This window comes from Pteronotus mesoamericanus, unplaced genomic scaffold, assembly GCF_021234165.1.
Source record: "Pteronotus mesoamericanus isolate MK-2021 breed Mesoamerican mustached bat unplaced genomic scaffold, CSHL_Meso_final scaffold_83, whole genome shotgun sequence".
In the NCBI taxonomy this organism is placed as follows: Eukaryota; Metazoa; Chordata; class Mammalia; order Chiroptera; family Mormoopidae; genus Pteronotus; species Pteronotus mesoamericanus.
This window is the reverse complement of record NW_026555328.1, coordinates 1,812,174-1,839,155: the sequence shown is the minus strand read 5'-3', so window position 1 is coordinate 1,839,155 and position 26,982 is coordinate 1,812,174. Positions and strand designations below refer to the sequence as shown.

The 26,982-nt window shown below is 52.1% G+C and overlaps 1 protein-coding gene across 1 annotated transcript; it reads left to right on the top strand.

The window, feature by feature from the left end:
• The first annotated feature begins 442 nt into the window (after nucleotides 1–442).
• Nucleotides 443–26,982, top strand: DTX4 (deltex E3 ubiquitin ligase 4). Its single transcript, XM_054563745.1, has 9 exons — nucleotides 443–653; nucleotides 8,656–9,379; nucleotides 15,523–15,584; nucleotides 15,933–16,094; nucleotides 17,967–18,028; nucleotides 18,924–19,076; nucleotides 21,327–21,488; nucleotides 25,306–25,395; nucleotides 26,585–26,982. The coding sequence occupies exons 1-9, from the start codon at nucleotides 443–445 to the stop codon at nucleotides 26,816–26,818; spliced, it is 1,860 nt and encodes a 619-aa protein (XP_054419720.1). The 3' UTR covers nucleotides 26,819–26,982.

The window sequence follows — 26,982 nt, the reverse complement described above, 5'->3', positions numbered from 1 at the left end:
GATCCCACCCGGGCGACTGCAGAGCCCGAGGCGCAACTGGTGCGAGGGCTCGCACCTCGCGTCGCCCTCAGCGCCAGCTCGCGGCTGCCGGGGCTCCGGCGCCGTGCCCGCCGGGTGGCTTTGCAAGGCGGGGGCCTGCTTGCAAAGAGCCGGACATTTGCATGAAGCCACCCGACTCCAAGGAGCAGCGGCAGCAGCGGCGGCAGCGGCGGACCCCGGCAGCGGCGCGCGGTCGGAGCCAGGCGGCCCCGGTCTCCGGGCCCCGGTGGATGCGCGGCTGGGGAGCGGCCCATGGGCCGGAGCTGAGGCTGCCCGGGGCGGCGGGGCGCGGGGCGGGGGGCGCGGTCGAGGCCCGGAGGCGGCGGCGCAGAAGGAAGCGGAGGAGGACGGGCGCGCCGAGCCCGGGAGAGGGGCAGCGCAGCGCCGCAGCCCCGGGCTCACCATGCTCCTGGCCTCGGCGGTGGTGGTCTGGGAATGGCTGAACGAGCACGGCCGCTGGCGTCCCTACAGCCCGGCCGTGAGCCACCACATCGAGGCGGTGGTCCGCGCCGGCCCCCGCGCCGGGGGCAGCGTCGTGCTGGGCCAGGTGGACAGCCGGCTCGCGCCCTACATCATAGACCTGCAGTCCATGAACCAGTTCCGCCAGGACACGGGTGAGCCGACCGCCCCTGCCCCGCCCGCGCGCGCCTCCCCTCCCTGCCCGGAGATCTTCCGCCGCGCGAGCCCACCGGGGCCCACCCAGTCCGAACCTCCTTGCTGTGGTGTCACCCAGAGGTGGTCGTGGAGAGGGCGCTTCCTCCCCATGACCCTCTTTATAAACGCTCGTATAGTGAGTGTCGGTGTTCTTGTTATGCAAACCCAGCGGCACTCTAGCCCCTGACAACTCCTCTTTTATGCCCCCTTTTAAGCACTTGGTGGGCCCAGGTCCTCCCCTAAGGAGATTCTGGGGCAGCCCCCTCCCAACCAGCAACCCCAGCCCCGAGCAAAGGCTTCCTGCTCCCCTCGCTCACACACCGGCTGACCCTGTTTTGCCCCAGGCACCCTTGGGCCAGCCGCTTGATAATCACCCTCACTCCTGCTTCTGCCCCTCCTGGGTGGGGCGCCTTCCCACAGCGGGGTGCTGGGTGTGGGGACTGGGCGCAGGGCAGGGATTCCCCGGAGGCTCTAGCGGTAGACTCGAATGGTAAAGGCCGGGCTGCCTGGGAGGGCAGACTGGAGTTGGGGGATTCCGGGGCATGAAGCCCCCTCCCTGGACGCTGTGGCGTTGGCGAGGGCGGCTGCTGGCGTACTCCAAGTGCTGAAGCAACAGGCCAGAGCAGATGGAGAGGAGAGGGGGAGGGACCCGGCTCCGGAATGCCTGGCAGGGAAGCCGCTCCGCTCCCTTTGTCCGCGGAGGAGGCGGCGGATTCCTAAGCAGAAACTGCCCCCGAGCTTCCTCCCGAAACTGTCGCCTCGGAGGGACGCTCTGGACTCCCCGACCACTGCACTCCTGTCTTCTCCTGAGAAGCAAGTTGCCACTGTGGCCCCCACAGTCCCACTTCCCAGCTGGCCAGCCTTCCCACGTCAGGGCAAGAAAGGGAGGCGTCGGGTCGAAGGCGAGAGGGGCAGAGCGGGGCTGTGCATCCCTTTGCTCGGCCCCGTGTGTCCCAGGCTTAGCTGATGACTTGGGACAAGTCTGTCTCCCGTAGTCTCCTCATGGGGGTGGAGGTTGTTTCAGGAATTCTGGCTGAGCTTTCCCAAGAGTGTGAAGAGGAGCCTGGAGAGGCAGGTGTTGGGGGGGGGGGGGGGGTTGGAGAGACTAGCGAGGACGACGGGGAGCGCCCCAGCAGGCGGGAGAACAGCTGCGGGAGCGGGGCATCTCAGCCCCCTTGGAAAGCCCCCACATCCTGTGTGCTAATTAGGATTGTCATGGGAAAAGGGTATCTTTAGTCATGACTCCCAACAATCTTTTGCCAACGACTTTGCAGACACTGGTGGAGTGAGCAAAGTTTTCTAGGGAAAGGCTTCCAGAAGCGTTATCATGAGGGTGGGGGAGTACTTAACCCCTGGTGGGAAAGGGAGGGAGTTGGAGCCCAGGGGGCTGAGAGGAAGAAGGAATGAAAAGTATATGGGAGATTGAGAAAAGAGGGTTAAGTGTGGCTGAGGGGAAGGGAGAGAATGGAATTGTGCTATTTGGATAGAGGTCCACTGTAGAGGTGATGGGGGGGGGGGAGTTGGGGGCAGAGATGTCAGACTGGCCGGGCACAGGTGTCTGGAGAGGGGGCAGCTGAGCCATGGAGGTGGGACCAGGAAGACCAGCAGTTAAGACACCTAACAGGGAATTCCAGTCCTGTGCAACATAAACAGGCAAGTGTGAGGCTTTTCTACTTGATACTAAATCTCTGCAGCGTAAGGAGACCCACCCTGGTGACCTAAAGGTCCCAGCCCTTGTCCCACAGTTGGGAAAGGAGACAGCTTAATCAGTGTTTAGAGACAGGGTCCCTAGGAAAGGTCATGGCCTGAAGCGCCCTTTCTGTTGAAGTGAAGTTCTGGAGGAAACTGGGTTGAAGGACAGAAGCTAACCTCTCCCAGGTCTGAGCGCTCTTCCCTGAGGACAGGCTGACCACCACCGGGTGGTCCCTTCAGCCCAGGCCTAGGCGGCAGGCAATGGCCAGCCTGTGCTCAGGGAAGAGCAGCTAGGATTCTGCAGATTTTAGGCAGAGAGCTGGCCCTGGATCATTTCAAAGCATGCCTCAGGGTGCGATTCACGTTCTTGTCTGTCTCAGCCCTGCACAGGGTTCTGGAGGCACTGGGCTGAATCCCAGGAATGCTGGGTTTGTCGGGGAGCTTGTCAAAGTAGAATAGGATCCCTGGGTTTCGGGACTTGGAACCCCCTCCCTCCATTCTCCACCAACAGACACAAGTCCCTCTCTATATAGCTCGTTGATGAGGCCGTGACAGGGTAGGAACTTTAAACCACTGTCTCCCAGGCAACCTTGGCCAAGCCCTGGCAATGTTTAATTAAATTACCCACCGTCCCCCCTAAGCCATAGTTTGAAGCTGGGAACCAGAAACATCCCCATAAACAAAGGAGAGCTGGAAGTCCCCTGTGTAGAGGCGATTCCTCTCTTTTTCCTTTGGTCTTTCTATGTGGGGACATTTCCTGCCATGGGAGCTTTGTTGCTGTTGGGTTTTGTTGTGCTTTTTTTCCAGAAGTAGCCTGCCCTGCCACCATGGGAGTCCTCAGACTCTCAGCTCTCCTGGGTTCCTACTCCATCCAGCCCGTCTCCAGGGAGATGGCTCGGAGGTTGCAGACACCCTCGCCGGCTTCGTTTGCCCTGGACCCTTCTTTCCCAGACAGCCTCCCAGTCTGAGCATACGTGCCTTCTAAGCTGGTCTCCCCTAAGCCTGTGGGGTTAGAGAACCTGGAAGAAAGGAAGAGATGGGGCGAGATAGAGGCAACTGGGGCTTGGCTGCCTCCAAAAGCTGTGGTTGGGTCCTCTCCACCTACAGCCATTGCTTTGCCTGGGCTGGCCCTCTCCTGCTGTAGGACAGTGGCCGGAGCTCTGCACTATAACCTCACTTTCCCCCGTGTCTTCTGATGCACCCAGGCAGCAGGATGGGGGAAGACCCCCACTGGGAGGGGGAGACGTGACTCAGGCTCCCATCCCAGATCCACTGGCTTACAAGGTGACCTTGAGCAAGTCCCTTAACTGCTCAGGCCTCATTGTCCTCTTTGCAAAACAAAGAACAGGCTTTAGGTTCCTCTGGCTCCTTTCTTCCCATCCTGCAGATCAGCATGTGAATGGGTTTGGCCACCACCACCAGTGCGGAATGTACTTAGAAGCAGTGTGGTGTGAGGGAGGGATCTTTCCAGCTCAGAGTTTTCTGTGCAACTGGGGCCTCTTTTGTGTCTTTTTTCAGGTGGTGAGAGAGTCGGGTGGAGAGAGAGTAAAGGGTTTGACAGAAGTTGATTTTAGCCACTCCCACTCCCCCGGCCACCATCCCTCCACCCTCTGTGAGCACAGGAACGGAGGAGGCAGAGGTCATGGTGACCACATGACAGTTACAGTATTAGAGGATGCCCCAAGCACATTGCTCACATTATCTGGTTTAATTCTCCCAGCCATCTTATGAAAGACTTATTGTTCCCATGTTATAGGAAAGGAAGTAAGTTGTGAGAGATTGAGTTGTTCAAATGTGTTTACAGCTAGTCAATAGCAAAGCTGAGGTGCCCCAGGCTCTACTCCTGTAAGTGGTGAACAAGTATGGAGGACCTGCTCCATGCAGCCACTGTTCCAGGCACATGGGGCACCACAATAACAAACACCTATGTTTCTGCCCCCGTGGAACATTCTAGCAAGGGTAAGGGATGTTGGGATTGCTTGGGCACAGCAGATGTTCAACCTAGTGTTGCATAGATGTGGTGAAATGCCCTAGAAACCCCAGGCCATTCTTAGAAAGCATTGTCTCCCATTTCCCAGAAGCTGAAATATTTTGGGTACTTTGGGTGCAGGTGTCTGAGTTGCCAAGAAAAACTGATTCTCTTTCTTCCTCCATAGTCTGGAAATGTCCTTTCTCACTATCCCATTAGAGGCCTTTTCCTTCAGTCCCTACACCTTAGGACCAAGTGGATTTCCTCACATCATCTAGTTCATGCTTCTGATTATAGAAAGGTCCAGGACTAGCCCATCCCGGATGGAATGGACTCCGAAAATAATCTGAGAATTAAATCCTACCATCTCTCCTTTCCCACAACTTTGCTTCTGAGGTCTGCTTTCTGCCTGTAATTAACCTGAACTGAATTCAACATTTCCTCCTTCCACACCCAGCTCTTCCTCTCCACGCCCCTCTCTCTGTTGCTGGCGCCGCCATTTTTGACCACTCGCCCGTGATCCGACCTCAGGATTCCCCGACACATTCTGTCACTGAGAGCCTTATGAGGGTGCCCGGCACCATGAGAATGCAGGGTGCTTTTTCACATGCAGATTCCCAGGCCAGGCCCCTGGACACGCTGACCCCCAGGGCTGGAGGGCACTATACCCCAGGAGATTCTGAGGCAGGCGATCCTGCACCCTTCCTTGGAAAGCATTCACTCCTTGTGGTCAAGTCCTGCCCTTTCCTCTCTGTAGGGCCCCTCTGCCAGTCCCCCCCCCCCCCCCCTTTCATTTTCACTGCCAACACCCTCATGAGCTCTCCCTTAGAACCAGTTAACAGAGCGGCTCTGGTCTTGTCACAAACATCACTGCCCCCGCAGGGCCTCCAAATAAAACCCATCTCAGCCGGGCCAACCAGACCCTCTACACCCTGGCTCTCACATATTTTTCCAGGTTCATCTTCCTCCATGCCTTATCTTTTCCTCTACACCGGACAAAGAGATGTCCCTTTTACCCTCATTAATTCTCTCAGAGTTCTCGGACCCCCCACAGACTATTTCCAAAGTCTCTTCTACTGAAATGCCTTCCTTTGCCATTTCTGCCTATTGAAATCACCTTATCATTCAGATCTTGTGCTATTTGTCATCCCTTTCTTGAAGTGTTCTCCAAACCATCCTTACCTTATTTAATGTTTAATTGATATTAATTGAGCTCCCTCAGACATTCCAGGCATAGGGGATACAGTCCTGAGCAAGCACCTGGAGGCCCACTCTTGTGGGGTTGGGAGTCCAGCGGAGGGAGACATTCATCAAATTAATCACACAATAAATGTGTAATTGCCCATCAATATAGATGCTATAAGAAAAACAGGAATGGAACCTTGACTTGGTCAGGGCAGCCCAGAGGAAGCTGAAGGATGGGCAGCGAGGGTTGCCAGAGCGTCTGGGGGAGGCACCGGCATTGCGAAAAGGCCCAGACATGCACGGCAGAGGGCAGAGACCGAAGGAGGCTGGTGGGCGGGGACAGAAATGTGGGCAGTGTCTTAGTGTGAGGTTGGTGGGTGGAGGGGATCTCAGTCCTGAACTCGGGGCGTCACGGAAAGGATTTAAGCCCAGTGAGAATGTGGTCAGATTTTCTGCCCACATGCATTTGGCTGGCTCCCTTCCTGTGGCTATTCTGCCTCATACACAGTTATTCACACACCTGTCCGGTTTTAGACGGCAAGCTACTTGGGGCGTGCCTAGGTCTTGGCATTCCTCACAGCAGCTAGTGAGCACTCAGCGATGTAAGATAAACGATGAAATGCCAAAGTAGCCAGAAGCTGTCAATGAATCACAGCACGCTGTGGAGCGCTCACTGCTGCCAGACACTGCAGAAGGCACGAGGGAGCAAAGACCTACACGGTGGCATCTGTGCCTCCAAGTAAGGCACCGGCGCGAAAGGAGCCGAGACGCTGGTGCACCGCACACTTCCTGAGGGCGCAGCCAGGGCTGGGAAAACCTTTCAAGAAATGGATGACAAATGGCATAGGGCCTGAATGATCAGGAGGATTTTGATCAATACAAAAAGGCAAAGGAGAGCGTTTCAGTGGAAGAGACCTGATGGGTAGTAGTGGCAGAGGTCCGGGCACTGTGAGGGGACTCATGAGGATAAAAAGGGTGTCTATGTGTCAGGAGTGGAGACAATAAAAGACCAGACGGAGATAAACCTGGAAAGGTGTGTGAGAGCCAGGGCACAGTCCGGGCGTTCTGGGGCAGTTCTTGGACGTCTCTGGGATTGTTAACACTGCTGCTAAAAAAGCCAAAACCAAACAAACAAAAAAACTGCCTTTTACGCACATCTGTGAAAATTGGCCAAACACAATACATTGTCCCTGCTACCCTGGAGAGAATATAAAATATTATCTTCTAAGCTCACTAAATGTAATTTTTCTCATCTCTTAAAGATGTTTCATAGGATTGCTACGAAGATCATATGTTCTGGGATAGGTGAAGGTGCTTTCTAAGTAACAAAGGTTGTACCAACAGGAGTTATACATACGCATTCTCTTCCTCCTCCTACTCCTCGCCCAACATACACCATCCCTTGAACTAAACTTTCCCCACAACTCCTCCATCCTGCTTAGTCATATAATAGAAAATAAATTACAATAATCATCACCAACTTTTATTGAGCTATTGCCGTGTGACAGGTGTTATTTCAGTGCTTTATAGTCATTCCTTCATATCATCCTCAAATGCACTCTTTGAAGTAGCTTCCCTGGGTCCCAAACTGATGAGGAAACTGGGGCTTCCTCACGCAGCTGGAAGGGGTGGGGCCTCTGCCGCTGGACACAGAGTCTGTGCTCTTTGTTCCCCGGCAAGCTGGCTGCATAGGAAGGAAGTAGAAGCAAACCAGGGGACTATTGCCTCCCCCCTTCCTCCTGTCCTGCTAGCCACCCCCATGTCCCCCAGCAGAGATCCTGCTGCTGAATAGGGGATTGTTCTGTCTCTCCCTCCTGCCTCTGAATGTTGATGTTTTGGGTCATTAAGGGGCTTGGAGATGGGGTGGGGGGGGGCAGGTTATGACCCTGGAAAAGGCCTGAATAGCCATTGTTCCTTTTCTTCCCCCCTTGAATGGGATTCTGTCCCCAGTCCTGGTATCTGCCTCTGGGTTGGAGGAGGGCTGGGTCAGAGGCCGGAGGAGGGGAGCCTTTTCCCACCACTGTGATGGATAGAGCTCAGGATGACAGATTTGGCATTTCTGCCCACCCTGGGCCCTCCCCAGCTTCCCACCCTGCCCTGGGCTGGGAGTCTACGGTCTTGATGATGATACCCATGAAACGAGCCCTGGCTGGGTCTGAATTCAGGTTTGGGGCGGGTAGGGGAGAAAGAGGCAACAGGTACAGGCTTAGCATTCCCTTCTGGCTCTGCAGGCTCAGTCCCGCTGTATGGTCCCCTGCGATGACCCCGGTCTGGACCCCCCCCCGCCCGCCGCCGCCCACAGCAAGACTGTAACAATTAAGAAGATCTCTTTAGGAGGGTTTGAGCTCCTTGAAAAAAAGACATTCAATAAATAGAAAATTATTCTTATGGCCATTAATATTGTCGTCGATGCAAGACAATGCTGGGAAGTTTAAGAGGGGGCTCTCCACCTGGCCTTCCTTTCTCTTCTCACAGGAACAGGCGAGCTCAGTGGCCACTGTTGCTGGGCAGCCTTCCTGGATGGGGGCAGAGTCTTCCTCTGCCCTCTGGTTTCCGCGGCCCTGTGTGTGGTTTTTTTTGTTTTTGTTTTTGTTTTTTTCCTTCATAGCCCTAGAGGCAGGGACATTTAGAAGGATAGGGAAGAAGGGATATAATATTTATGAATACCCACTGTGCGTCAAGGGGAGAGAAATCTAGGAACTGGTGTAAACATGCATATTCGTTGAGTTAATGACTCACAATTAATTTTCACAAAAACTCAGCAAAGGAATTATCCTGTTCCTGAGCCGAGACAAGGAGGCTGAAGGGTCTATATTTGCTGGTTAGAGAAAGAACTTGACTGCAGACCAAGGTGCCCCCACTCCAAGCCAGGGGGTGCTCCTCCTGGCAGCGGGCACTGCCTGCCACATCTCTTTCCTCGTCACTCATCTGTGTTCACCCTGGTGTCATGCAGACTCCTAGAAGGCAGGAATGAGTCTCATTCAAAGCTGATCCCTCAATAGGCAGCCTAGCGCCGGGCACTCAATAAGATGCACTTAACGTTTACCTGTTAATGAAGCACAATTCAGTTTCGTCCTTTGCTGACCCTGACCCTCCCCTCTGTCCCCCTGTGGCAGGGACCCTCCGCCCAGTTCGCCGGAACTACTACGACCCGTCCTCGGCCCCCGGGAAGGGCGTGGTGTGGGAGTGGGAGAACGACAATGGTTCTTGGACGCCCTACGACATGGAAGTGGGCATCACCATCCAGCATGCCTATGAGAAGCAGCACCCCTGGATCGACCTCACGTCCATCGGCTTTAGCTACGTGATTGACTTCAGCACCATGGGCCAGATCAACCGGCAGACCCAGCGCCAGCGCCGCGTCCGCCGGCGTCTGGATCTCGTCTACCCCATGGTCACTGGCACCTTGCCTAAGGCCCAGTCCTGGCCGTCTAGCCCGGGGTCGGCCGCCTCGCCCCCTGGCCCGCCCTGCTCCTGCCCGCAGTGCGTCCTGGTGATGAGCGTCAAGGCGGCCGTGGTGAGCGGAAGCGCCGGGCCCATGCAGCCCCCAGCGGCCCGCAAGAACATGCCCCCCTCCGCGGCGGTCAAGCTGCCCCCACCACCGGGACCTGGGGCCAAGCCACTGGACAGCACGGGCACCGTTCGGGGCCCCGTGAAGACCGCCCCTCCGCAGCCGATCCAGCGACAGGCCTCCAGCTCGCCGGCAGGGGCCGCTGCGGGGTCTCCCGCCAGCCCCCCAGGTGCCAATGGCAAGACGGGAAGGGTGGCCCTGGCGACCTTGAATCGGACCAACCTGCAGCGGCTGGCCATCGCCCAGTCCCGGGTGCTGATCGCCTCTGGGTAGGTCCTTGCATGGCTGCCTCTGAGCCTTTACTCACCAGGCATAGCATGTGGCTGATCATCAGGTCAGAAATGGAGGAGGGGCCGCCGGGACTTATGCTCCCTGTGTTTTGTCCTATCCCCCGGCTGCCGGTGGAAGGCAGCTTGGTGTGGTGGATGAGGAGGCTTCGGCCTTGGGGGTCGAGCTCCGGATTCTCTTTGAGCCTTTGCCTCTTACTGGCCCTGAGTGGGGGCAGTCCCTAACATCAGAGCCCTAACTTCCTCCTCCGGAAATGCTGGCCGTCAGGACGGTCATGCTCGGGGCAGGGTTGCAGTGAGCGCTAAAGGAGATGCCGCATCCTTAGGAACGGCAGCAACACGAATTGTGCTGCGGCCGCGTTCCAGTTTAGGGGCGCTATCTCCTCGTGTAATCCATCACAGCAACTCTGTGAAGGTTCCCTGATCCCATTTTACACATGAAGAAACTGCAAGTTCACTGGCTCAAGGCCGCAGAGCTGGTCACCAGCACAGACAAGGAGTCACGCTTTAGGAAGTCTGATGTCCGAGCCAGACTCTTTCTGACTCTGCGCGTCCCTCCCTGTCCAGCATACACCACAGTGCCTGGCATACAGTAGGTGCCAAATAAGAGTTTGTTCCTTTTCTCTGGTCTCTCTGGCACCTGGAGGGGTACCTTCAGATCGGATTAACAACCCAGATTAGTGAGCACTCACTGTGTGCTGGGCACATTCCCTGCACTGCCTCAGTTACTCCTGTAACGACATGATGTATGTTCTGTGAGTATCACTTTGTGTGTTCTTCTTGGTCCGCTCGGTCATAAAATGGGAGAGGCCCAGGTCCAGGCGGTGCCTGCAGCCTTTGCCTGCCAGCCCCTGGCTTCTCATGAGATTGCCCTCTCATGGCCACCCAAGCTTCCCTTTCCACAGAGGCGCCCGGCCCTGCCTGCAAGCCAGCAGCCCGGGCAGCAGGGATGGTTTAGAGTTAGGTTGGACTCATGAGTGTAAAATTCAGGCTGCCCAGAGGTGGGCTCTGCACATAGAGATTAGGTGCTGGGAAGAGAGGAGAAGGAGGGTACACCATAGCCTGAGAGGCCCGGCCTCTACTCCTGCCTCTGCCATTTAGGCACGCCGCAGAATCTTTGCAAGGTACGGTTTCCTCGTGTGTGTAATGAGGATCATCATGCTTGCCCTGTCTACCCCAGGGAGTCATCACAAAAACCTCCACGGAGCGAGTTCACGCCTTCACAGTTTACCAGGTGCCCCCGCCCCCGGCATTATCCCATACCCTTGTCCTATGATGCAAGTGTCAGGCATGGCACTTAGCTCCCAAGTAACTCTCTAAGGAGAGCCACATAGCTTGTGTGTTACAGGGTGGGGGTTGGAACCTGGTTTTAGTCTCCTAGTCCACTGCCTTTTTTTTTTTTTTTTTTTTTGCTTAGGCCCAGCTCCTCATTTTATGCAAAAGCAATTTGCACTTGGTTAGGTGCTGGTCAAATGCATGGGATTTTCATAGCAACTCTGCTTCTCTGAGTGGACAGAAGTATTTGGGAGAAGGACTGTGTACCTCAACAGTGCCTCCGCTCAGTCTCTGTAGACTCACACAGTAGCATCCTGGCGGCCTCTGGCACAGTTCAGCACGATTACTGGTGTGGATAAGAACCCTGCCTCCAGAACCTGACTGTCTAGACTGGACCCAAGGTCCTTGCTGTATAACTGGGGGCATGTTTTGCATCATCTGTCTTCAGTTTGCTCATCTGTAAAGTGGGAATAATGATAGCACCTTCCTCAGAGGGTTGTCAGGATGATTAAATGATATATTTGGTGTGTAGGTTTAGCACAATGCTTTATACATAGTAAGAGTTCCGTCAGAATGAGCTGCTATTGCTATTTATTTTTCTTAGTCACAGGTACTTATGAATATGCGCTACGTAGTGGTTGAAGTGAAGTCAAAGCTGAGCAGCCTTACCTCATTTCTGGCGCCCTTGACAAGTGCCAAGTGACCCCATGCCATCGCTGAGTGAAAGGAACCCCAGATCGCTTTAAATCCCAATGAGGGCGTCGGCAGCTCTTTATCTCTGCTTTATTCCCTCTGCCAGCCAGTAGAATTGGAGCAAGAGAATAGGCTGGAGGGCTGGCCAGTGCAGTTTCAAAAGGGCTATAGAAACAAGTTGATTTTTCTCCGCTCTGTTTTCCTGACAGGGGAGGCCCCTCCCTGTCTTCCAGCCCTCTTCTTTTCACCTCTTCCCACCTCTCTCACCCCCGCTCCCATCTTCTGCTCCAGGCTTTCTTGGCCATTTAATTAGCGTGTTTATTCTCTTTGTCTGGTATTGCCATCGGCCTTCTGTCACCCAGTGTCCCCCTCCCCTCGCTGCCCATGACCTCTTCGAGCAACTTTCCCACGGATAAAGGAAGACCAGGGAGGGTGGGAGAGGTGGGATGGAGAGAAGGGTTTGGGGGGAACAAAAGACCCCGTGAATTATTCAGAGACACAAACAGGGGGCTTCTAAAGAGAAGAGAGAGAGGGACTGTACAGGGGAGGGCAAGAGTCGCCCCTCTGGCCCTCTCCTCCAGGATGGAGGCTTCTCTATCTCCAGTGAGGCCTTGGTTGCTGGAGAGACAAGACCATTGTTCTGCCTGAGGATTCCTGGGTTGGCTCAAGACTCCAAGGAAAACACTGCTTCTCAGCATGGTTTCTGCCTTATACTGCCCTCCTCTGTCACTTTGCTTGCTTTCCTCTTTTCTTGGTTTTATATTTTAGGGACAGAAATGAAAACTTGCGCCCTCCATCCTGGGATCAGCGCAAGAGAATGAGGGCCGCAGAGGGGCCTCCTGGTTGGCCAGCAAGTGATTAAGCGGACAGCTTTGGCTGCGCCCAGTTGCCTGGAGGATGTGGAAGCACGCCTGCCATTGGGCTGCTGGCTTCTAGAAGGAGGACTCAGGCTTATGGAGCTGGGGCCCCAACAGGGGGTGACTGGTGTGGACTCCTTGGGCCAGTCGGTCTCCTGGTTCTCATTTTATCTGGTATCGGTGGGGGAGAGGTGACCAGTTATTGCTAACTCAACAATCCTAAGCACTGTCTAGCACAGGACTCGACACTTTACACTTGATATCCTCAAGAATCTGAGAAAATTGCAATATTACAGCAGGAGAAGACTGTATCAAGCCCAACTTCTCCTTACGGTTGGGAAACAAAAATGTAAATAATCACCCCAATTTGCATAGGGCTTGGCTATTTACAAAGTATTTTCTCAAGATCCTTTGTCCTTACAGGGGCCCCACAGGACAGAGATGTAGGGGGCCCTGTTTACTCAGATGTGGTTGACAAGAGCCGAGAGGCTGTGTGGCCGTCCCAAAGGCACATGCCACTGCACAGCTGGCCTGGAAGGCGGACTTCCTGGCCCCTTGGGGGGAGGGGCTCCTTCCTCTATACCCTTCTGTATTTCATAAATAAATATCCCCTTCCTCCCTAAGCCCCAGTGCCACCCAGAACCTGGTGACAAGTCCTTCTGCCATGCTGTCCCTTTCCTGGCATAGCAGGGACACTCACTTCTCCCACACTATTACAAGAGTCCCGGGCCCCAAGTGCAGACCCTCCCTCTCTTCAGACTTTGCCCCGTCTCCAGAGTTCTTGGGCTGCCTGGGGGGTGTGCTCTGCCGGTTGGAATATTTCCTGGTTAAGCAGATTGGGTGTGGAAACCTGCCAGTCCAGTTTGTGGGAACAAAGGTAGCTTTTGTCAACCAGATCACAGCTATTTATCAGCGGGAGTGGGGGCCTTGGAGTGATGAGGGGGTCAGGCAGGTGCGGGAGGGGGGGTGTCTGGGTGGCACTGCCCCCTGGTGGGGAGCAGGAGCCAGGCACAGGAGACCAGACCCCTCCCAGACTCTCCAGACGGAGCCCAGGGAAGGAGGCAACGCAGGTGTGGGTAGAGAACCCAGGACTCGGGCTGCCTCCTAGTTCTTAGGTACTGGGGTGGGAAATTGTCGAGAAGTCTCCCTGGCATCTTCTGACCCCAGACCCTCACAGGTTTACGGATAAGGAAATTGAGGCTCAGAAAAGTTAGCAGACCTTGTGAGGTATTACTGGCAGGATTTCCTGACTCCCCATCTAGCATACGATGGCTGGCCCCATGGGGCAGGTCACAGGGTCCAGACTCTAGTCTGTGCCTCTTTTTTTGGCCTACTTTCCTTGTTTTGAATTCCCCTCCCCCTCATCTGAGTTTGATTTATCCTGAGGACAGTTTCCGAGGAAAAGTGGCCTTTGGTGGCCTGCTGAGACACAAACACTTCCACATCTGTTATTTCCACATCCTTCTCACAGGCTTGGTGCACATGCCATGGTCCCTGGGAAGGCAGGTGACATGGGAGACTCAGCCTAGCAGGGGAATCGCCCCTGGGCATGCGGGGGACAGGCAGGCCCACGGCTCAGCTTTGAGGTCCATGCCAGCCCCGCTGCCTCTTGGGCGTGGGTTTGTTCCCTCCCTCTCCGGGCGTCATGCTCCCTCTGCAGCGTGGGGTGACGGGAGAACATAGGCATAAGAGCACGGCGTTGTGAGAGGCTAAAGCAGGGCTTTAGAGTGGGATTTCCTGCATTCTGATCCGTAGCTGTGTGATCTTTATCAGGTTTGCTAAACCTCTCTGTGTCTCAGCTTCGCTGCCTGTTAAAATAAGGTTCATAATAATAACACCTCTCGAATAGGTGGCTGGAAGGATTGGATGATGTATGTATTGTGGGCAGCGAGAATGCGTCTGGTAGGAGGTGGGCTCTGCCTGTGCACGTTAACCGTTATACTTGGATGAAGGCTCATGGGCTGACTTGTTCATGGCCGTGTCCCTGGCTCAATATGAATGGACAGATAAATAATAAATGAAATGAGTAAACACACCAGCACGCTCTTTCTCCCTCCTCCCGTTTTCCCAGCACCACCCTAACCACGTGGCAGAGCTGCCAGCTTCTCAGGCTGCCTGGCTCCTGGAGTCCTCTGTGACCCACTCCATCGGCCTCTCCAAGCCCACGTCGCCCTCTAAGCCCAGCTGTGGAAGCCTGAGTCATAAGGGGTGGCGGGAAGGTGGCGCAAGACCCAGCCCCACACGTCCCCTACTCTTCCAGGAGTTGGCGCCGTGGGAGGCCTCATCTTTCCCAAGCAGCTGCGCTGTCTCCTCTCCAGCTTGGCTTGAGCTGTGGGGAGAGGGACAGAGAGAGGAGGAGGCTTTGCCTGGTATTTGTGTTTCTCAGGGAAAAGGAGAAGTGACAGCTGTTAGAGCAATGGTTTCCAAATGTTGGACTGTGGATTGGCTGCATCTGCGTCCTCTCCGCAGAAGCAGCACAGAAATGCAAGTTCTTGGGCCCTGAACCAAGCCTCAGGCTCTAGCTCTCTTAAAACCTCTGAGGTGACTGTGACGTCCACCCAGGTTTGAATGTGTTTTTTTATATTTTCATTCCTTCAGCAAATAGCCATTGAATGCCTACTAGTGTCAGGCTTCTGAACAAAGTGAACAAAGAAATTTGCCCTCGTAGAGCTCAGCTTCTGGAAGGGGAGATAGTAAACAACAACTTATTTTAAAAGACCGTAAGTTCTATAGGGAGAAAAATACAGCTATGTAAGAGGGTTGGGGGTTCTCAGGGTAGAATGGATGAGTGGGTAGCAGTAGTAAATACAATGGCCTTAGGAGCCTCCCTGGGAAGGTAAGATGTGACCCAAGAGTGAAGGAGACATAGGAGGTAGCCATGCATATATCTGGTGGAAGAGCATTTCAGGCAGAGGGAACAGCATATGCAAAGGCTCCGAGGCAGGACGTGCCTGCCATGTAGGGGAGCAGCTAGAAGCGAGTGAGAGAAGGAAGAACAGAGATGGGAGGACTGGGGAGGATTGGGGAGGATGGGCAGAACGTGCAGGGCTGTGGACTTTGAGCGAACTGAGGAGTCATCTCAGTTTTGAGGTTCTGATTGCAGGAGCAACATGGTCTGACTTAGTTTTGAAGTTCTCGCCTCCCGCTGGGGTGCTTAACACTTGCTGCATCTTTAGTAGGGGTGATTATTTTTTGTAAGAAAAGGGAATGCTTCAGTGAACAAAATTTGGGGGTCCCAACACTGGCTCATTTTGTCCCACTTGTCAAAACCATAATGCGTTCTGCTCTCTCCTTCCACAGGGTCCCCACTGTCCCAGTGAAGAACCTAAATGGGTCCAGTCCTGTCAATCCTGCCCTGGCAGGTAAGAGAGACCCTGGACTAGTCTCCCTGAAGGTAGAAAAATGAAAGCAATGAAATAGGTAGTGAGCATTTGTAAAAGAGAGAGAATTCAGATAAACAAACGGGAATTTCATGAGTTGGGTCTGAGGAGCTGGAGGAGCTTGGGAAGATTTGATTGCTAAAAGCAAAGCGTGATGTTGAAGACGAACGAATGAATCAGTTTCTGGGAAAAGTAGAGGGTAAGCAGAGAATCCGTGAGTTATGAGAACTCTGGGGAGACGAGGAGAGGAGGTTACGGGGAGGGAGGAGTTGAGGGGGTGTAGGGGAGCTGACTCCCCAGTCCTTCCTGACTCATGCTCTGCCCTTCCAGGTATCACGGGGATCCTCATGAGTGCAGCAGGGCTGCCTGTGTGTCTCACCAGGCCACCAAAGCTGGTCCTCCACCCACCCCCCGTCAGCAAGAGTGAAATAAAATCCATCCCAGGGGTTTCCAACACAAGCCGCAAGACCACCAAAAAGCAAGCCAGGAAAGGTATCAGCCTCCTTATCTGATGGGGGACTGGCAGTCCCAGCCTTGGCTCCCGGCCCCGGCTCTGCCTCCACCACTGAGGGTCACCCCCATGGCTCCCCAACTCTGTGCCTTAATTTCTGCCTGGGCTACGCAGGCCGAGCTCATACCTGTTCTGATGATGATACCAAACTAGACTGTGTACGGGTCAGATGGAGAAACCTTAAGAAATAAAACAATGCAGGGCAGAGTTACAGAAACACAGAAGAATGTGAAGTGTGACACAGATAAAGTCTGTTAGAGAGAAAGGGCACCGTGGCTTTGGAAGCAAAACAGACTGGATTCAAATCCCAGCTTCGTCACTTGCAAGTCATGACCTCAGAGGACCTCTGTTTCCTCACCTTAACCTTGGGGTAAAAACAGTCACAACCAGTGTCCAGCAGGCATGCCCTGGAATGCACGCGTGACAGCTGGGAAGCAGCCACGGTTTTGTGTCCCACTCGAGCCTCCAGGCACTCTGGCCACTTGAACCCTCTTCAGGAGCTCCTTCCTTCCTGCCCACCACCCCACAGCTAAGGGGTCAGTACCTGCACCTGCCCTGGTACCAAAGGACCCTGCCTCAACCCTGTGGCTGGTCTTTCTGGTCCCTGGTATTGGTGGCCAAATGCTCTGATTGTCACCCTTAAGCCCCCACCTTGCAAACGTGGTTTGAAGTTTCCGTTTGATCGTAGGTACATTGCTCTTAGCCCAGGGCCTGGCAGATAATAAGATAATACGACGGCTGTTAATGGAAGTTTAATTCTTGTAAAAGAAGCAGGACAGTGGGAAGGAAGGGCCGGCATCCAGCTTTGGGCTGTTGCCTGGTCCACTTCCTCAAACCCTTGTCCTACTTTTCCAGTCTATTAGAATTTCTCTGCTTAAATGAACTCAATTGCCTTGCTCATTATCTGATAGGAAATGGCAGGATTTTCACTTTCCCACTCTTCCTGTTATTATTAATAGCCCATATGGGATCTTGAGCTGGCAATGCACTAAAAGGGCTGTATGTCCATTAGCTCATTTAATTATCAAAACTACTCTGGTTTGGTGCTACTGCTCTTCCTCCTCTTATAAGTGAGAAACAGGAGCTTAGGGAAGTTACAAGGGCCGCCCACGAAGGCACTGACCCTTCTTTCCTTCTAGGCCTCCTTGGGAGGCCACACGGTCTCATTTCCCTGCCTGTAGGCTGGGCTGCCTCTAAGCGGTCCAGTCCCCCAGAAGATTCCAGAATCATCCCACCTGTCAGGATGCTTCGCATCAGCCTTTCCTTGCTGAGGGGCCACAGCTGGAGGCAGTGAGCACACCGCTGACAACCAGGGAAGACCTTCCTGGAGCTGTGGCCGTGACTTCCTGGCTTCCCATGAAAATAATATCAGTTTGACGCCACATTTCAGATCGAGACAGTACTTGGCACGTTGTAAAATAAATACGATAAGCCTACTTAACTTTTTATTTTTTTATTTTTTTTATCTTGTAACAGTGTACAGAGTGCTTTTATTTCTGCTATCTTATCGCATTGTTTGGGCAGGCTCAGGCTCTTTGATTATGTGGAAGAGAAACCCACTCAGTCTTTCTCCTTAACAAGTGTCTTTGTTGCGAATAGCCAGGGGGCTGTCAGGGAGGTGATGCAGGAGGTAAAGGCAGGCGGAACCACCTCCCACCTCCTCAGGCCACCTCTCTGCCTCTCCTACCCCCTGAGTCCCTTCTAAATTCTTAAACCCCATTGCAGAATGGATTCCTCCCCTTTCTCGCTTTTAGCCTGGCTGATAACGCTCCTCTCTGCCATTCCCAGCTTGGCGCGGCAGTTTGATCCCTTGTCTCAGTCTCGGTGGCACTCTGATCACCCTGTCCCCACAGGTAAAACCCCAGAGGAAGTGCTGAAGAAGTATCTGCAGAAAGTGCGGCACCCGCCAGACGAGGTGAGTGCAGGGGGCACAAGGTCGGGCTCTCCTTCCCCACCACCCACCAGCTTTGCTGATGGGGCAAGAGCCACTTTCTAAGTCCTGACAGGTACAGAGCTGGTCGGAAAGGATGCTCACCTGGGCTCCAAGGTTGGTGGTCCTGAGGTGCAGCTTAAACTCTCTCACCTCCCGGTACAGCAAAGAGGGGATTGATTCTAAACTACCGTAACATGACAGTCTGAATTTAAGAAAAACAGAATGATAAGCAGTGGGAACTGACTTTAAAATGGGCTGAATGAAGATCAGTGGTTCTCAGCCAGAGGCAGTTTTGCACAATTGAGAGGGAGAGGAGAGGCTACTGGTATCTAGCAGGTGGGGGCCAGGGATGCTGTTAAACACCCTCCAATGCCCAGGACAGCCACTGCGGCAAAGAATTATCCAGCCCCTAATGCCAGGAGCGCCAAGGTTGGGACATCCTGTCATAGATTTATTTAAATAGCAGTCCCTCTGGTGTACTACAAGTATAATTCTTTTAAAAAGTCAGCTGAAATAAAGCTCATCCATGGGGCTGTCAGGAAGCATTTGTTTCCTCCACAAGCCATTGAAGGACACCCAGGAAGGATGCTGCATCGTCACAGCCCTCAAGGAGACTGTAATTTTGTTGACCAACCCAAGTTAACATACACTGACACCAGGAGTTATTTCAGGAATTTTCCTGTTGCGTGAAGCAAGACACAACTATATTTAGATTCCCGAAGGCACGGCTACCCTAGTTTGTGGGCTTCCTAGAAGAGGTGCAGCGACAGCTTGCCTGACGTCTTCTGACGGTTTGGGAACCGGCGTGGGGATGCTGCAGCCGCCCAGGCTGGGGGAGGCTTGACAGCCTCTCTGCTTTGTCCCCTGCCACCCCCAGGACTGCACCATCTGTATGGAGCGCCTCACAGCCCCCTCAGGCTACAAGGGCCCGCAGCCAACGGTCAAGCCTGACCTGGTGGGAAAGCTGTCCAGGTGCGGCCACATCTACCACATCTACTGCCTGGTTGCCATGTACAACAACGGCAACAAGGTGAGTGCCAGCACATGGGGCTGCCGCCACCGCCCGCCCTGGGCCCTGGAGGAGCAAGAGCCGGAAGGCCCTGTTGGAGTTGCACCTGGGGGATCTGGGGCCTGAAAGGCATCCTGGGGAAGCAGGAGTGGTAATCCTGGCTGTTCTCAGCAGGGCCCGTCCTCCACAAAATTATAATGCGGAGAAACCTGTCTTTACCTTTCCTTTGGGCTCTGCTACCCAACGCCGCCCCCACCTCCCCCAATCGCTACATGAGGCATGGTGGTCTGAGAGGTATAGACTTCTGTCCCTGAGGTTTTTGAGAGGAGAGGTCCATTGTCATGGCCCTTTGCTGGGTGAAGTGGGCCCACATCCGTGAGGGAGAAGGAAGTGCTCATCACAGCACTGGGCACATGGTGAGCGTTCATTCACACTGACAGAGATGGGTTTCCCAGTCATCTATCCTTCTTCCTGTTATAATTCATTTTCTCTGGATATTTTCAAAACACCCCTGATTGCCCCTACAAAGGCATTTGGGACTGTTGCCAAGGCGTACCTGGTAATCCCTTCAGATCCCCCTGCTGGAGGGGGAAGCTGAGATGCTCTTCTTGTCCATTACTGACCGCAGTGTGGTATTCCCGGGTTAGAGCTGGTTTCTGGGACTCTGGGAATGTCCTTGAATGAAAACTCTCTCCTTACAATGTCCCAGCTTTTTCTAAGTTGGGTTGGTTTTTCTAATATTCTTCCCTGTACCTTGAATAACCTCCCTCTCCTATCTCCATGAATTTGAACCTACACATTTCTCCAGGCCCAGCTTGGATTGCTTCAGAGTGTGAGATTTCCCTGATCTCCTCCGACCTCTTACTCATCCCAAATAAATGTCTGGCTTTCGGGGGGGCTGCTGTGTGGTTCCCTTGTTGTGGGAAAGAGTAGAGGCAAGAGAGGAAGCTGACCCAAAATTGAACCCAGGCTTAGTAGCCGAATGACCTCAGGCAAGATTTTCAACTCCGAGATTTCATTTTCTATCTGGAAGATGGAGATAAAACAATACCTACTTTATAGGGTGTTAATTACTATTGTAACTTAAATTGATATCTCCTTTGTATTAATCATGGCTATAATTTTTCCCTTCATCTTTACGCATCCCTATGATTGGATTTCCCGAAGCACTGGGGATGTTTCTCAGTGTCTCAGGAAAGTGCATGTTCAATCATTGATGGATGATGCATACGTGGACCCTGTGCTCTCCTTCCTGACCCTAAAGTAAAAGGTTTCATTGGGACTTTGCATTTCCAGAGGTTGTTTTGGGTTTAAAGGGGTTTGTTAACATACTCATTCCCTTTTTTGATGACTGTATTCAAGAATAATCTAGTACCTCTTTGCATTTATTTCCATGGAGCTTTTAAAATGTTTCTTTAGGCACTACCTTTTATTCTCTTTGACTCTAATACTTTGAAGTATGGTTGTTGTTTGTTTTTTTTTTTTTTTTCATTTTCTTTACACAAAAGAGGAGAGAAAAGGGCCCAGAGAGAAGTGGAGTGAGTCACCCAAGGTTATGAAGCACGTTAAGGCCAGAGCAGAGAGTGGGACCTGGCTTCCTGACCCTAAGCCGTGGCTTCCCTTTCCTTGATCACGTGGAGTAATTGCCCTGAATACAAGCGATGCCTTTAAATGAGCAGAGCGTGAACTGAAATGTCCCTAAATAGCTCCACAGAGGATCCCTGCCTTCCTTCCTGATGAGATGGCGGGTGTCCTGCCGAGCTTTGGCCCCAGCTGTGTGACAGCGTCTTTCACACACGTTGCTCACGGCCCACTCACGTCTTCCCTCCTCTCATTCCCTTTCTCCATGTGAGCCTGGGAATAGAATTTACTGTGTGGGCTCTTGTCCCTCGCCTCCAGGAGACACCTCACCAGGCTCTGCTGTGAACAGTGACCCCTTACATCACTGCCACCAGAGTCCCCCCATCACACCCCCAACTGAGCCCTGAGGTTCAGTGCAAAGCCATATCTCCTCTTCAAGGACAGGGTCTCTCTCACAAGTCCCCGAGTACAGAGTATGGGGCTGTGTGTGGAATTTACCTCCTATTCCTTTGGAGAAAACAGAAACGGCCTTGGTAGCCCACCAGGGGAGGGGAGCAACTAAGGTCTGTTACCCATTTGGGTACTTTTTGTCCCCTAGGCCCTTTATCTCTGGTACCTTTGGGGGTTGGGGTGGGGAGGTCATTGCTGAGGTCATTTCCCAATCTGGTTGTTCTGGCCTTATCTCCTCAGGATGGCAGTTTGCAGTGTCCCACCTGTAAGACCATTTATGGGGTGAAAACAGGCACCCAGCCTCCGGGGAAGATGGAGTACCACCTCATCCCCCACTCCCTGCCCGGCCACCCGGACTGCAAAACCATCCGGATCATCTACAGCATCCCCCCCGGCATTCAGGTGAGCCCACCTCGGCGCTGCACTGTTATTGTTTTCAATGTGTGTATGTAAATGTTTGTCTTAGTCTATTCAGGAAGCAGTGGCAAAATGCCACAGACTGCGTAACTTTCAAACAACATAAATTTATTTCTGGAAGAGCTGGGAAGTCCAAGATCATGGTGCTGGCAGATTTGGTGTCTGGTAAGGGCTCTCCTCCTGGTTTATAGATGGCTGTCTCCTTGCTGTGTCCTCCGAGGGTGGAAGGGGAGAAGGTCTCTCTTATCACGGCACTGGGAAGGCTTCACTCTCCTAACCTAATCACCTACCAAAGACCCCTACCTCCTAATACCATTATGCTGGGAATTAGGTTTCAACATACCAGTTTTGGGAGGACACAAACTTTCAGTCTATAGCATTCCACCCCTGCCTTTCCAAATCTCATGTCCTTCTTGAAAACATTTATCCCATCCCAACAAATCCAAAAGTCTTAACTCATTCCAGTATCAACTTCACAGTCTAAGTCCGAAGTCTCCACTAAATATCACCTAAACCAGATGTGGGTGAGACTCAAGGTACGATTCATCCTGAAGCATATTCTTCTCCAGCTGTGAGTTTGTGAAACCAAATGAGTTATGTGGTGGAGCCTCACCAGATACGGAATCTGCCAAGAACCTTAATCTTGGACTTCCCAGCCTCCAGAGCTGTGAGAAATGAACTTCTGTTGTTTAAAAGCCACCCAGTTTTGTGGTATTTTGTTACGGCAGTGTGAGCTGACTGCAACAATGACATGTTCTGAAAAGTCCCCTTCCCACTCTTGACCCCCATCTATGGGGTCGGACTCACCCCCACTCTCTACCATTGTTCTTGCTCTCTTTTGTCTCCGTCCCAGGTTCTTTGCAACAAAGACAGCATCCACTCCTCCCATTTTTACACAAAGTGGGACATATTAGACATATTGTTCTGCACTCTGCATTTTTCAATTAACAATATAGTCTGTATATCTTTTCATGTTCGCATAGAGAGAGCTTCCCCATTCTTTCTTAGCTCTGTGCAATAATCCATTGTGTAAAGCTACCGTAATTCATATTCAACAGTCTCCATTTGATGGGCATATGGATTGTGTCCAATCTTTTGCTACAACAAATAATGCGGTAATGAATAACCTTGTATGCATGTGAGTGTGTCTATAGAATAATTTTCTAGAAGTGGAATTTCTTTGTCAAATGGTATTAGCATTTGTAATTTGATAGCTATTCCTTGGCTCTGATTTTTGCAGGCATTTCTTTCCTCTTTTGAGTCTTTGAAAGATGGTCAAATAAACAAATTGAACAATTTTCCTGGCAGTAAATACAGATGTGTTCCTTCGTCACACATGGAAGTGTTTTCTAAATGCTTTAGGGTGCTCACTGGATTCATTTCTTCAGAAAATATTTATTAGTCCACCCTTTCCCTCGCCTCCTCAGCTTTTTAAATTTTTTTATTTTTTTCATTTTTCCTTTTGTTTAACAAATGTTTGAGTGTGGATTATGGGCCAGGCATGTTCTAGGCCCTAGAGAAACACTGGTGAGCAAAACAGACACAGTCCTTGCTCCCCTGAAATCCTCATTCCGGTGGGAGGAGGGATATAATAAAATAAACAGAAGTAAATGAGGCATTTCCAAATAGTGATAAGTCATGTGGAAGAAGTAAAACAGGGAGATGTGATAGCTTGTAAAGAAATTGAATAAAAAGTAAAGGTACTTCTTCAGGGGACTTACCAACCAGTCAGGGAAAAACTTACCATGCATCACCAGGGCCAAAAAAAGGATGTGCACCTTTGATAAAAGCTGTGGGAGGCTTCCAACTCCTGACCGATCCTCACTAGCGGGGGACTTTGGACAGCCACCTGACCCTCCTGATTCAGTTTCCTTATCTGTGCAGCCAGGAAGCTAATATGAGGGGTTTTGTGTGCACAGTTGTGGTACCGGGCACAGCACTAGGGTGCTCAGTCCCTGGTCACTATCATCGTTGGTGTCTTCTTTGTCCAGGTCAGGCGGAGGGCCGCGGTCGCCTCATGGGAGGCCTGGAGGAGACTTTCTCGTGCAGGGTGGTTACTAGTAGAGCCTTGAACAATAGGAAGAAATGGAGAAGAGAGGCTTTAGGAGGAGGAGACCAAAAAGCCTCAGAGGAGAGGAAGTGGGGGTGTTGAAGGGCCATAAGGAAATATTTATTCGGGGGCCTCTCCCGTTCAGCTCCTGATCTTATTGCCCTTTCTCAGCCTGTGGAAGCTTGGGCTTCTGTGAGGAGTTGAGACCTTTAAGCTCGGCCTTCACTGCAGGGAACGGTTCCCTGGGGTAGGAACTCTGAGGCCAAGTCGTGACTGCGTGACTGCTTCGCTTAACAATGCGCCAGGAGCATGCAGCCTGGCTGGGTCAGCGCCAGCCGATCTGCGGCCCTGCCAGGTGCACCCTGGCGCGTCCTAGGCAGCAGAGGGGCAGGCAGCGCCATGGTGGGAGCTAGCCCTTCAGGGCAGCAACCTGGCTTAGAAACAGCCGTGGCCACAGGGATATGTGTTGCACATGTGGAGAGATTTCATACGAATAGGAAATTCAGGACACTTCAGTCCTGCATCTCCAAGGAGTCACTGTTGCTCTGTCAGCTGGCAGTGACCTTTCCCCTCTCTGAGTCCCCATTGCACTTACAGTGCCGTCCAGTTTGCAGTCATAGGTGATCCTGAACCATGCTATTAAAAACAAACAAACAAACAAACAAACAAACAAAACCCACTAAACCCCAGAATTTTAAAATCATTTTGGAATCATTGCATATAATAAAGAAAATGAAAAATCTGTGCATTCTTACAGTTTTGTCATTCATTCATACATTCATTTGCTCATTCATTTCTTCAGCCAGGACACATTTACTGATCTTCGGTGCCCAGACAAGCGTGCCCTATAAATATTATATTGGTTTTATCTAGAGAGGGCTTAAAAAAAGATTTCACAGACTCCAAGGCATTGGGGATACTCAGAAATTATAGACAAATATTTGTGTGTAGGTAAAAAATATGTTACTGAGAGAAAAATCTGTTACTTTTCATGAATTCCTCAAAGGGGTCTGTGGACCCATTCTGGACCCTGACTGGGAAGCCTGGTTTCTGGTTAAATTCTGCTTCGGTTTCTTTCCTGTCCGGGGGCCTGAACCTGCTTAACAGGACTGAGCACAACAGTTGAAATGTTGTGATATTTTTAGTCATGAATTTCCCAATCCATATTGTTAAACAAGAAAACAAATCAAAAAGCCATGAGGACAGGGGAGAAGATCCACAAGAATCATTCAGATAATTCTGCTTGCACAGCTCAGAGCTCCGAGCCTCTGAGCAGTTTGGACGTAAAAAGTCCAGGGTGTGCCTCAGAAATCCGAGGCTTAAGTTTGAGCAAAGCCATTAATTCCGGAAGTCATTTGCCTCCGAGGGCTGTAGTCTTCTTTTGTAAAACAAAACAGTCAGAATAGACGATGGTGGTGATGCTAAACATTTACTGAGCTCTTAGTAAGCAAGCAGGCACCATGCTCACTTAACATTCTTAATAGTCGCCAAAGATGAGAATCCCACATCCGTCCTGTTTAATGGATGGGAAACCGAGGCCCCAAGAGAAGGCTTCAGCTAACACGGCTGGGAGGCTGCAGCCTGGGGCCAAGCCCGGGTCTGAGGGCTCCACTCCTGCTGCTTTTTGGGGTCTGTTCTCCGCCTAGACTCTACGGCCATTACTATTGTCCTCATTATTTGCATTGGTCACAGCGCGCATCCCCTCCTCAGAAATATGTGGAAAAATGCCCTTTTTTTTTTCTTTGCTTTCAGGGGCCAGAGCACCCAAATCCTGGGAAAAGCTTCAGCGCCCGTGGCTTCCCGCGACACTGTTACCTTCCAGACAGCGAGAAAGGGAGAAAAGTAAGAGCCAGGCTGTCGGGCTATGTACTTCTATGTTAGGGACTCAAGTTTTGCTCCCAAAACAATACACAGGGTAAAAAGAACTGGGTCTCTCTTAACTCTTGATGCCTGTGGGAGTAAGGTCATAGTTGAGTCAACCAAAGGTAAGGGTGGACATGATTAAAAATTTTTTTGTAGGATGATAGGGGCAGGACTTTGTTTTGTTTTTTTCCTCACCTGGATATTACTGCAATAATTCATTTGTTTTAGAATCCTTCCTTTAGAACGTTGCTGCTTAACAGCTGGTCCTGGGACCAATGTCAATGGCAACATCTGTAAGCTTGGTGCTCTGAAGCAGGGAATGGTAGCTCATCATTTTATTGTCTGCTATTATTATTATGACTACTCTTATTATTCCCCACCTCCAGCCCGCGCCGTGTTTACATCCATTCAGTGTTGAACCCAATGCATTTTTGTCAGGAATTTTCTCCATGCCGGACAGGGGGTTAGATATTTGTCTTGGTCAAAAAAGAAATATATAGTTTTAATTTTAGCTGAATTAGAACACTCTGCAAGCCCTAACACCTCTCTGGTCCTCCCTTGTAAAATAGAGACAATAATAACACCTGCCAGGCCTCACTCAAATGTGGTCGCAAGGGCCAGATGAGCAAATAAGTATGAAATGGCCTCGAAGGGGTCAGAGCACTTCAGCTTTGCCATTGCAGAAATATTCCACAACGTTAGCTGTGAGTCAATTAATGCCACTTGCAGTTGGGGGTGGGTGGCAGGCACAGCTTCAGAAGGTCTCGGGTCAGAAGTGCACTCCTAGGTCCTTTTAAAATGCAGCTGTGACGTTGGCAGCTAACGTTTGTTGACTAGTGCGTACCACACACCACTCTTCAAGTCTTGTTCATGTAGCACCTGCTAAACTACTCACAGCTTTTAGAGGCAGACCGTACCAGTTCCGCTTTCTAAATAAGGAAATGAAGTCTCCAAGAGGTGGTGTAACTTTTCCAAGGTCACACCGTCAGGCAGTGACAGAGCCAAGACTGACCTGCGGGTCCCTGACTCCACACCCAAATGGTCCCCTCACCGAGGGCTTCGCTCTGCAGGAAGGCGTGGGGCCCGTGGCAGGACTGCCTCCCCTGCAACGGAGAGTCTCAGGCCAACAGCCCGTGTCTCACTTTGATCTCTGCCTTGTGTCCCGTAGGTCCTGAAGCTGCTGCTGGTGGCCTGGGATCGCCGCCTCATTTTTGCCATTGGTACCTCCAGCACGACGGGCGAGTCAGACACCGTCATCTGGAACGAGGTCCACCACAAGACCGAGTTTGGCTCTAATCTCACTGGCCATGGCTACCCAGATGCCAATTACCTGGATAATGTGCTGGCTGAACTGGCCGCCCAGGGTATCTCCGAGGACAGCACTGCCCAGGAGAAGGACTGAGCTGGAAGGGCTTTGGGGAAGAGGGGTTGTGGGGACCACAGGGCAGGAAATGGGGAGACTCAAGGTAGAAGTTGGTTCCCTGCCCTCCCAACTCCCTCATCTCCCCTCCTGTCCTGTCTCCATCCCCGAACCCTCCCAGCAGCAACGGGGAGCCAGACTGAACA